The sequence below is a fragment of the Gracilinanus agilis genome, chromosome 2 (assembly GCF_016433145.1).
Source record: "Gracilinanus agilis isolate LMUSP501 chromosome 2, AgileGrace, whole genome shotgun sequence".
Taxonomy (NCBI): Eukaryota; Metazoa; Chordata; class Mammalia; order Didelphimorphia; family Didelphidae; genus Gracilinanus; species Gracilinanus agilis.
Genome location: NC_058131.1, coordinates 31433344 through 31445361, shown reverse-complemented (window position 1 = coordinate 31445361; position 12018 = coordinate 31433344). Strand labels below are relative to the sequence as shown.

The 12018-nt window shown below is 41.9% G+C and overlaps 1 protein-coding gene across 1 annotated transcript; it reads left to right on the top strand.

Annotated features, from left to right (window-relative positions):
* The first annotated feature begins 6702 nt into the window (after nt 1-6702).
* LOC123233130 (lithostathine-like) lies at nt 6703-10985 on the top strand. The gene is made up of 6 exons (XM_044659296.1): nt 6703-6848; nt 8591-8676; nt 8883-9007; nt 9340-9477; nt 10204-10315; nt 10918-10985. Exons 1-6 carry the CDS (start codon nt 6703-6705, stop codon nt 10983-10985), a joined length of 675 nt encoding a protein of 224 aa, XP_044515231.1.
* Nucleotides 10986-12018: the final 1033 nt, after the last annotated feature.

Genomic DNA, 12018 nt, shown 5'->3' with positions numbered 1-12018 from the left:
AGAGGATAAGCTTGAAGAAGAGATTAGGATGCTGCTGCCTTGCATCCAATGACAAGCAATGAGAGTCTTCTTACCATCTGATTTTTTCACACTAGCCCTCCCCTTCCCCTTTGTTTTTTCCCCAACTATCTCTTCTTCTCTTTTCCATCTTCTTCTTTTCACTCTCCATTTCATTCGGTGCCGTCTGCCCCAGGACCTTATATATCATATTCTACAATTAGCTGAAAGTCAATAGCAAACCTGAGTATAAATGGTCACACTATTTAAAAAAGTAGGAAAGAGCAAGTTGCAGGGGTTTTTGTTTTGTTTTGTTTTTGTTTGGTCATTTTTTACAAATATTGGTAAGATGAGAATTTTGAAGCAACAAGGCAAGATCATTCAAAAATTATGATTCTGTAAATTTCAAAAACTATGTTAAACCTTACTACATATTATTCTCCTTTTTTCTATACTGTTAAGAGAGAAGAGACAGGATTTTCCTATGTAGACTCCTTCCCATAACTATGTGACATTAAGAGACTTCTCCTTCAGTTTCTTGTCCACTGTTTTATGTCTGTGAATAACTGTTGTAGATTCCTCCAATGGTTGTGTATTATTGAATAAACTTTCTGACCTGACCCTCTGGATTATTTGGATGCAACTCTGGTGATATTTCATGGTTTATAAAGTGCTTTCCTTATGTTAGGCTTGTAAAAAGAACACCATGTTTAAAGACGAGGAAACTGAGGCTCAGAGAAACTACTTAGATAATAAAGATAGAATGGCTCAAATCAAGAACCTAGACTAGAAATCTTTCCCCAATAACTTTGGGCCCTAGAGGAAAAGCTGGAGAGATTCTACTTTCCAGGCCTACATCTTCATTGCAATTCAGCTGAGCATTGCCGCTGGGTCAGTTGGGATCTATTATTCATTCCAATACTTAAAGCTTAGCCTTCTCTCCATGTGTGGGCAGGCTTACTGGCTCTTAGTCGTCCTCCATATCTATGGAGCAGTTGCCATTGAACTTTGGGCCCCTACTCCAGTGTCTCTCCTGCAAGATTTAAAATTGGGTTTGACTAAATATGAGAGTTATAAAAGTAAGATTGTGGTTGCCATTTATAAAATATTTACTCTTAAGTCAAAATGACTTTTTAGCATTTTTTTATTAAAAGTTAGCAGCTTTTATTTATAACAAGGTAGAGATATTAAAGTGGGAAATATAGGAAGGAGATAGAGAATTGTCTGGCCTATCAGCTGATCCTGTAAAACCTGGCTCAGCCCCTGGGAAAGGCTCCTTCAAGTCCTGATCTCCATGTGGAAGTCCTAGTGGCATCTTCAGCCAGAAACCCACTAATGCAAGACCTCCTTCAGCCCAAGTCACTCCCCCAGAAAACCTCTCCAGCTCAGAATGATCCAGGAAAAAAAAGTGTCCAGATCATGTTCTGTCTTGCCTTTTATACCCCATTTTCCATGTCACTTCCTGTCTCTCCCCCTCTTCACAGGAACCAATCACAGCCCTGGGTGGTGGGGGGGACAGTGATTGTGGTCTTTGGAGGTGCAAGCCAGTAAGTGACTTGTGAATTCTCCTACCTAGTGACCTACCAAGTGCTAAGTAGGGGCACTTTTAAGTTATTGATTAAATTAAATTAGATTAAATTAAAGGTTGCTGATTGATTACATTAAAAATAAACTAAGAAAAAATAAACTAAGAGAGTCTAATTTTCTCTTCATACTCCCTTTGGATCAAGAAGGCAATAGCTTCTGACCCAAGTACTCATGCTTTGGGGTTCATGAAAGCCTTCCTTGACCTTGCCACCTTTCCTCCTTCTGGGAGGCTTTATGGCTGTCACACTTGAAGGTTTCATGGTCCTCTCATGGCTTTGTGAATATCAAATTGCATGAAGTTTAGGGAAAAGTTAAATTTTGGGGCAGGTTATCTCAGAAGAAGCAGTTTGTGCATTGATCAAGTTACTCATTGAGTTGGTTCTTCCAATATTCTAAGACCTCATCTGGGCCTCTTCTTCCAATGATCCATGACCCAGAGATGAGGTCCACTTTTCTAGGTCCTATGTTCTTCCTGCCAGCCCCTTCTACCTGCAAGACGTGCATGTCTGCCTCTCCTGCTATCAAAGGGCCTGTCTTTTGTCAATACTAAAAATATAAGACATCTATTCATTTCCTTGGATCAGTTTTTGAGCAGAGATGAATTACCTACAAGGAAGAATCAAGAGCAGAAACAGTCAAAACCATTAAGACAAGGGTCAGTCATCATCGTTGGAGAATGAGTTTAATTGTTCTTTGGACAACCAATCATGCTAAATTCAGCAATTCCTGTGGCCCAGTCAATACTGGGCATTAAAAGAAAGAAATTCAGCCCTTGACTTCAAGGAGGTCCAATTCTAATGAGAGAGACAGCACGCACAGAACAAAATAGATACAGAAGAGATAAAAAGTAACTAGGGAGGAGACTTTCTTGGGTCAGGCTAAATGAATCATTGGCATAAAGCCTCATTCATCAGGCAACCAAAGAAGGTGTAACAGCACCTGAGGCAGGAGCAGGAGCAGAGAGAGGAGCTGTAGCTCCTGTAGCTCCCCTGCCACAAAGATAGAGCCGATCTTCCTCCTCTGATGACTGATTCCCATAATGCTAAAAGAAAAATGTCAGCCATACCCCAGTGCGTCAATTTACCCCCCTAAAACTCCCTGTGCAGAGATACCATCCATATCAGGGAGGCATTCCTTCTTCCAACATGTAGGAAAAGAATTAAAATTCCCATTTCTAGTGATACTTAAAGTTTCTGAAGCACATTAGAAACATCACAACTATCCTGTAAGGTGGTTAAAATTATTTCTCAGTTTTACATATAAGGATCATACAAGTGAAGAAGAATAAAATCTGGTTGTGAAACAAGATTCTAGCCCTCTTCCTTTTGATTCTGAAGCTTGTGCTTTCTTCCCCATGACAAGTACCTACCTTTGTACAGTTATTATACATTTGGGGAAAGATCTTTCTCCCTTTGGGGCACAGTTTGGGATAGTTCTCATTTTGGTATCTATAAGTCTTCCTGCCAGTATCACTCTATGACCTCATTTTCATTTATTGCTTATTAATGTTCCCTTTTCCAATATAATTTTAATAGCCTCGAGCTGACTGTAGATTCCTTAATTTGTCTTTTAGATGATTTGAGGTTTGAAATATTTATAGTCTAAATGCTATTCTTAGAGGCTTTTGTGAAGAGTTTCTTATCATGGTTAGAGTCTAGGAGAGGACGGAGAGTGTGCAGGTGGAAAATTTGCTACACCTGAGCTAAATTCCCAGCATCCTTTTAAGTGTGTCCTCATTTGATGTACAGGGGTTTGGGAAGGTAAATTTGGCTGAGACCCACGCTGTGGAGCTCTTTTTGGGGAGCTTGAGCTTTGCTTTGGTTAAGGTGTGGCAGGTGTGGGTCTCTGGCTCTGTGCTCTGCTCACTTAACTGAAGGAATCCCTTTCCCTCTCTTTACTATCTCTACTTTGCTGTAATAAAGCTACTAAAAAGCTAATAACAGTCTGATAATTTAAATTGTAATTATTACAAGTGGAAGAACTCATCCCTGAAAGGAACAAGTTTAACTCTTTTAAAGGAATAAATAAAAGGAGGATTCTTGAGAACACAAACTGTATCTGGAGAAGTTGAATGATAGGGCTTGGGTTCAGAGGTGAAGAGAAGTAAGGATTAGGTAGAAGTAATTGGAAGAAATGATTCTCTGATCTTTTTCATAACTAAAAGTTTCAAGATCAATATTTGTTGGCATGTTAGCAAATTTTATACCCAATTATTTTAATTGAATGATCGTAGATATTCCTTGAAGGTTAGCTTTTTTTCTGTATTTTTGTTGAGGTATGGAGAATTGATGAACTGCTTGTGGTAAAAGAGGGTTTTCCACAGCTTATTAAAATATCATAAACTGAGAATGTGGTCTCAGAATTAATTGAGTAATTAATGAGAGATGAGGCAATTTTAGTAATTAACAAATAATTATATAAACATTCCATGGATCTCTATAGAATAATGAAATTGAATATGATCATGAGATGAGTATCCCTTTGAGGAGAGGTCATCACCAATAAGCAACATGTAAGTATGACCATCCCTAAAAACTTGTTGCACCAGGTTAGACCTTCTTAATTATGCACATATTTTGAATATTCTGGGGATATTTATGGATTCCTTCTCAGTAAAATTAAGTAGGACAAGTTTAGAACAGTCCTGCTATCTGTTGAATTTCCTTGTGTACTTGAAGAATTTATTGTGTGGGTTGCTGCTTAGTGTGGATGACAATGTGGGCATTAATAGCCAGGTAAGACCCTGGAGACTTGTAATGGCCAATCTGTTGTGGCCTTATGTCCTTGCCCAACTCTCCTATGCTTTAGTGCTATGTGGTCCCAGTGGCTGACAGTGAGTCCAGTCTGGATGTGAGGCTTCCCCACAGAAGAAGAACTTAGAGATGACGAATTCTCCTCTAGGTTTGGGGAGCACTTATTCACTTGAGCTCTTAAGACTGAGCTCAGTCCTTGATGTCTTGTAATGAGGCCCAGATCTCAGGAATGAATGAATGAATGAATAAGTTTTCGTTAAGCCCTAAATATATGCAAAGTACTGTGCAAAGTGTGTATTTACAAACAGAAAGTCAGTCTCTTCTTTCAAGGAATTCCCATTCTAATAGGGAGTGCTGGGGGACAGCACCCAAGGAAATGTGTAATTAGAACCTGTTACCCTAAAAACTACAATCCCCAGCAAAACTATGATTCCTAGAACCCCACTCACTTCCTGTCTCTGTGCTGACATAGATGGGATATAAATTGGGTGGAGATCCATCTCTCTCACTCTTGTCTTCCTGTTGAGGCTTTGGTGGATTGGATTTTTTTGAGCAAATAGAAAAAACTTAGTCATGTGGTTCTGTTTTGTCAGATAATAAACCTTAAAAAAATAATACTTCAAGTATTCAACTTTAATTTAATTTAATTCCTACAATAGGACATAGAGCTTCCAAGAGATATTTCTTTGAAGGACATGGCCAGAAGCTACCTATCCTGGCACAGGAAATGTGAGGTCCTCTCTGCTTCTCAACTCTGGCTCCAGCTGAAATTCTTGACTATAATACTAGTGTTACCTCAAGAGGAGATAGGTTCTGCCATCTTCTTTTAGTTCAAAAGCCAGAAGGTTGTTGGAGCTTTTTAAAAAAAGCCAACCATCCCTGGGAATTAGGGGGTAGAAGGAAACACATAAGCAACCTTCAGCTTTTATAAAAAGCTTTCCAGAAAAGATTTGTTTTAAGTCAAATACAAAATTTTTTTAACACCATCTCTATGCCCAATTCTGGAGAAGCAAATGGGATATAAGAATAATATCTTTGGCAAGAGAACCACAAGTGAGATTAGGAAGGGTGGAACGCCACTGAAATGACTGAACAACAGTGATATATGAGATTACTATTGTTTGAGACCACCATGGTGCTCAAGTGACAAAGGGACAAAGACCGGTCTTACCAGTTCCCCATTCATCCTCAACTCTTCACTCTGTGCATGTAAAGCCCATGGCTGTTGTGGAGCCCAGAGCGGAATGTCTGGCTATGGTTAGAGTCTCTCAGTCTCAAACTATTTTCCTCCCCACCTCAGAGAATCTTCTTCCCACTCTCCTGCTCTAACTCCCTAATTGGGCTCTCTTAAACTAAAACAAAGTATTTTCAAGGATTTAAATCAGTATATTCCAATATACTCGTTCCATTCCCATCAGACATCCAAAGGTTATCTCACGATATAATATTTTACACCCTTAGAGAAAAAAATACAAATGTCTCCTTTCAGAGAAAGATCCTTTTTCTTTTCTTTCATCATTAACAGCTTATTGTGAAGGAAGCTTTCATGTAACAAACTTACCCCTGACTTCCAATATCCTTCAAAGACCTGAGTTCCTCTGAGGTATTAAAGCTTTCTTCAGCCTTCCATCACACCACCAAAACCTTCCTGGAGTTTCCTATAAAATGACAATGTTAGAAAAAGCCAGAAGAACCCAAACTCTTAGGGGAGGCTTCTAAAAGGCTTTGGCCTCACTCCTAAAACTCTTTATTGAAAGCCCCCCTTTTCCCTTTTATGAGTGTAGTCAACCTCGATTCTTTCAGACTTTGAATTCCCATCATCTTTATGGAAGAATGGGGTAATAACAGACAGAGCTTAAGCAAGAGAGGGGAGAATTTTGGTGCTTCTTGCAAGGCTCTAGACCAGCCATATAGGAATGAGTGATTGTAACAAGTGCCAGAAATCCTGGCAAGGGCTGAGTGATAGTTTCAGAGGAATTAGCAGAGAGGTAGACATGGGAATCTGTTCCCTGTTGTCAACACTGGGTCTGTAAGTGGGAGCTGAAGAGTGGACAGTCTGTCAGTCACTCTATAAACATCTAATAAGTATCTACTAGGTCCCAAGCATTATATTAAGAGCTGAGGTAGGGAGAGGGAAAAGACATTCCCTAGTCTCAAAGAGGTGACCATCTAAAGTTTCACAACAACCGAACCATTTGGACAAATCCGCTACTTATAAAATGAATAAGAAACAATTAAAGAAGAGTAGGCACTAGGATTAAGAGGATTTAGGAATTGCTCCCTGTAGAAGATGGATTTCTAATTGGAATTTAAAGGAAGCCAGGACAGCCCGAAAGCAAGGATGAGGAGAGAGAACAATCCAGACATGTCTGATAGTCAAAGAAACTGTCCACACCCTCCAGACCCAGCGTCTTCTACCTGGACCTGTTGGTGTCACTCAATCGGAGAGTATGGGATGGTCAGTAAGGTGCCAAAGGAATGGCAAGAAAGGCGGAGGCCTGGTAATGAAAGGCCGGAAATGTTCAAACAAGAATTTGTATTTGATCCTGGAGGTGATGGAGAGCCACTGGAGTTTCTCAAAGAGGGATGTGGCATGGTCAGATCTGGGCATTAGGAAACTATACACAGTGGGTAAATGGAAGATGGATAGGAGGGAGGAGAGATTAGAGACAGGCCAACCTACCGGCAGACTATTGCAGTATTGCATGACAGATGAAATCATGTTGGATTGGGAAATCTGCTGTCCAGATTAAAGGAGGTGATCACGGCACTAATCTCAGGGCTGCTCACATCCCCTCCAGGGGCTTCTTGGCTCTTTTAGGAAGTCTTTAAATTATGTCTTATCCTGATCAGTGTCATTTAATTTAAATTGACCATTGGACATCCCAAGTGCCTGCCAAGAAGCTCCAAAGCTAGGAATGGGTAGGAATCAAACTGATTTCAATTTGCCCAGGGCCCATTGATGGGAACACATTCCAAACATCTAGAACATTTGATAAAGGAAAGAGAAGTAAGAAATTGGGAGTACGCATGTTACAGAAGGATGGTGTGGGACTTCAAGATGGCCCAAGAGGTTTGGGGCTCTTTTATTTTGGTTTTCTGGTGATCTGGAAGATCTGCCACTTGGTACTGCCTATGCCATCTTGTCTCTCCCCTCTGGGACCAAGCTTGAGCTGGAAAAATCTGCAGGAAAATCTGAATTTGTTGACTAAGTTAACCCAGCCCCAAATAAACTCTAGAAAATGTTCCAAATAATCTCTAAGAGGTCCTTTCCAAGAAGCCAAGACTTGCCTGTATTGTCCAAGAAATTCCAGTAATTAATAGAAAGTTAGAATCCAATCAAAGCACCTCCCCTCCATTGGCTGAAATTTCCTCCCTTTTTGGGGTCAAGGTCTATGATGCTACATGCTCCCTTCCTGAATTCTTGTCTCCTCCCTCTACATTCTGCAAAAAACTCACTCATTCCTGTATGCGTTCCCTCTTGCTCCAAACACGAATCTTCACCAAAGTTTCCCAGGGCTATGGGAAGAAGGCAGCTGGCATTCTCTGGGGAATAAACCAGTTGTGTGTCCCTCCCTTGCATTCTGGGAAGAAAGCAATGCTCTTGCCAGTTCTTGATCCCAAAGTGAGAAAGGCCACTCCCACTACCAGGAATCCCCATTGACCCTCATCAAAACATATTTTCTGATCATCATCCCATCCCAAGGCCTATGCCTTGACACGTACACTTCCCCTCCCACCCCCTTGACCATGCCTACTCCCCCTTTGGCCTTCTCTCTATAAAGGTTCTGTCCCTGCCTGGTCAGACACATCATCCCTTAGTCCTGCCAATCTGGTAAATGAGGGAGACAGGATCTGAGAGTTTGGGTCCCTTTAGTCTTCTGAAGCTATTTCCTTCCTGGGTGGTAGGAGGGGACAGTATACTTCAGGAAACAGTTGTCTGGGAGGGAGATGTCAGTAGAGGGGAATTCTAAACAATACTAAAAGAGGAGGCTCCCTATGCTTTTTTCCCCTCTCTTTCCCTATTTTCCCCACAACTAGGTTTGTCCAGACCCTAGAGTCAGGATATGTAGAGATATCCCAGGAAGGGGAGGAAGAAGGAAAGAGCAGGGTTTTCAGTCTCAGCCTAGACAAAGAGAGCAGGAGAATAATATGACCCTAGCTCTACTTAGATTTGAGTTACCATTCAGGTCCCATTCTTTCCATGGTAAGACTTGCCAAGAAAATCAAGGATTTTCTTCTCCCCTCCCCAGATTCAAAGTGAAGCTATCTCCCATGATGGCCCGCACCTTCTCAGGGCTGTTCTTCACCTGCCTGATGCTCCCAGGTCTGATCCAAGGTGAGTCCTTCAATGCCTTCCCCTTCACTATACACCTGGGCATAGAAAAATTCTAGGACTATTTTAGAAGGAAAGGGAAAGGGCTAGAAAGTGAGGACAGTGGAACAGAGAAGAAGAGGCTGGAGGTTTCTAGGGTTCAAAGACTGAGTGGCAGAGAGCAGGAGCCTCAACTTCCTTCCATGTGACTCCTCTCCTCCCTCTCCCAGGCCAACAGGATGCTGCTGATGCCCCTTCTGCTAGGAGCTCCTGCCCTGAGGGCTTTGCCTTCCATGGTTCCCACTGCTATGGCTTATTGGGATTAATTAATAATGAGACCTGGAACAGTGCAGAGGTTCGTTGTGGAGAGGGATCTCTGAGAGGGGTGTCTGTGTCTGTCTCATTATCTTGGTGTACTTTGGGGTCAGAAGTGGGGTCATATCGACTCCCTAATCCCTCAGCTCTCTCTCAGCTCTTCCCTTCTCAAAAGATTGCATAGTCAGATTCCTCCTTTTTCTGTCTCCCAGAACCTGACTTCCACAGAACATATCCTTGTTCCTCATAGTTATTTCTCCCTGGTTCCTTGCCCCTAAGCTACCTTGTCCTGAAGCTCTCTTGGCCCCTTCTCTGGTGTCCTTTGCTCTCTGCCTTTCCAAGTTACCTTTCCTTATTCTCTACTCTCCACAGTTACTGTGCCAGGCCCACCCATCAGGCCACCTGGTTTCCCTGCTCAATAATGCTGAGGCTAACTTTGTGGCCACTATGATCAAAGAGTATCCAGGTGTCCAGTGCCCCATCTGGATTGGCCTGCATGACCCCAACAAGGTGAGTCCTAAATGACTTTCTCCCTTTCTATGCCCTGCAGGATAAAGTTGAAGATAAGATATACAGCCCAGTCTTTGAAGATTGGGACATTCAGAACAGCATTGGGACTGGGGAAGAAATAGAGCATTGCCTTAGGGAGCAGGAAGATTTGGGTGCGGAACAGAAGGGAGGTGTCCATGGTGCTGAGGGCCAGAGGCAGCCTATTCCTCCATCTGCAAACTCCTTAGTTTTCACCTATCTCCTTCCTGAATCTCTTCACCATTGGGCAAGTCATTTTTGCCCAGTTGTGTGTTCATCCCCCAGAGATCCCTTCACAGTCATCAGTCTGTTGGGCACAAGAGGGAAAAACAGGAATGTTGGCATTGGGGGAGAGATCTTAGAGGTCCCATGGCCAAGGACTCCCCTTGAGGTTTAAGGCAGTCAGAGTAGGGGATGGGATGAGGCACAGGAATTAGATATGGGTTCCTGTATGTGGCTTGTGGAGTAGGCTCTGCCTGGCTCTTGTAAAGAGGACATCATGAGAGCAGAAATGGGCTGGGGTTGGGGAATCCCAGAAGCAACAGCAGGGATGGCAATGTCTGCAAAGATGTAGAAAATAGAATAATCCCCATGAAGGTTTGGGACTTGAGCAGTTGATCTGTTACTTGTGGGGATTAGCAGAAATAGGTGGTTGGGGGAGGTGTGTACTCATTTCTAACCATCTCCCTGCTTCATCTCCTCCCCTAGAACCGCAGATGGCGATGGAGCAGCAATGCCCTTTTTCTCTACCAAGCTTGGGAGTCTGGCTTCCCAAGTGGAACCAACCCCAACTATTGTGTGAGCTTGAGTTTTGAGTCAGGTGAGCTGAGAGTGAAAAATACTCATACTTTTTCCATTCATCCAGTACTATTTCCCTCCATGTACTGCCTGAACCTCTAAGTGCATGAGGTCAACTCCTTCCTAGAATATGGAAATGACTCTCCTCTCCCCCCAATTTCATTTGCTTTCTTCCCTTTCCCTTCCCTTCTTACTTCTCTCTTCCCTTCTCCTGCTCCATTCTCTCATCTCCTTTCCTGTCCTTTTTTGTCTTCTGTTCTCCTCTTCCTTCTTACCTATCTCTCTCTCCTCTCCCTTTCTCCTTTCTGCCTTCTTCTGCCTCCGGTCTTTTCTCTCCTTTTCTTTCTTCTCCTTTCCCCTTCTATGGTCTCTTCTTTTCTCTTTTCCTCCTCTCTCACATTCTTCCTTTTTTTCTTTTCCTAACCTTTTCTTATCTTTTCTTCACTTGCCTCTCCACCCCCACCCCCACCTCCTCCCCTCTTCTTCTCTTTCCTCTCCCTTCCCCTTTGCAACACAAGAGCCAGATTGAGTGAGTGGGACTTTTGGCCAGGAAACTAATCATCATACTTGGGACTTCCCATCCAAACCTGTCTCTCCAATGAACTCTGGGCCATCTTTTTGCAGGATTCCACAGTTGGAGAGATGAACCTTGTGAGAAGAAATACCCTTATGTCTGCAAATTCAAGGCCTAAAGAGGATAATGCAGAAAAAGAAGTTGGCATTCTGCTGCCTTGGATTCAAGGACAACCAATGAGGGTCTTTTGTCCATTTGATTTCCTCATAAAACCCTTTCCCTTCCCATTTTTTATCCTCTAACTCTCCCCACTTCTTTTTCCCCTCTAGTTTTCTTATCCATGTATCTCCTACCCCAGGACTTTTCATGTCATATTCCACCATTAATTGAAAGTTAATACAAAACTGCAAAATTAATGGTCATACTATTATTTTTTAAATAGAAGAGAACAAGTTGAAGGGGGTTTTGGTATTTTTTACTTATTTTTCAAATATTTGTAAGATTAGAATTCTGAAGCAACAAGGCAAGGACATCATTTAAAATAAAAATTTTGGTAATGTGGAATTGAAGAACCAAACTAGATTTCATGCACATAATTCTTCCTTTTATATTGTTGGGAAGAAAGGATAAGGAATTCTTGTGTGGACTCTTTCCCATAGGTATGTAACTTAGAGAGGATTTTGTTTCAGCTTCTTGCTCATTGTGTTATGTTTGTGAATGCCTCTTTTGTAGCCTCTTCCAATGGTTGTGTATCATTGAATAAACTTTCTGACTTGACACTGGATTTTTTGGATGAATGTCTGGTTTTTCAGCTTGATGGTTTTTCATGATTTATAAAGTACTTTTGTCATGTCAGGCTGGTGAAATGAGCACCATGTTTAAAGATGAGGAAATAGGCTCAGAAATACCTAAAACCCAGAACCCTAGATTTCATCTCTAGTTGTAAGAATTAAAAATTAGAGACTGTCTGTCAATTGATAATTTTAAGAAATCAAAAGGTGTAGGAGGAAGAAGAGGCAAAAAAATAGGAGAGAGGTATAAAGGCACTTATCTGGCTAATCTGTAGCTGCCATTTTGACCATAGTGACACTGAGGAGAGCAGTAACCAGGAAACAGGGAATTCCAGTCTCCATGAGCTCCCCTCCTGCCTCAATTTATCCAGCCTAATCTCTGCCTCCTAACACATGTATTAGGACCCAATCATGATTTTC

Excerpts from the sequence above, each read along its gene's own strand:
- LOC123233130 (XM_044659296.1), top strand. The coding sequence starts at position 6,703 with ATGTCTGATAGTCAAAGAAACTGTCCACACCCTCCAGACCCAGCGTCT. Across the intron at positions 9,008-9,339 it reads AGACCTGGAACAGTGCAGAG|TTACTGTGCCAGGCCCACCC; the intron begins GTTCGTTGTGGA and ends TACTCTCCACAG. Across the intron at positions 10,316-10,917 it reads GAGCTTGAGTTTTGAGTCAG|GATTCCACAGTTGGAGAGAT; the intron begins GTGAGCTGAGAG and ends ATCTTTTTGCAG.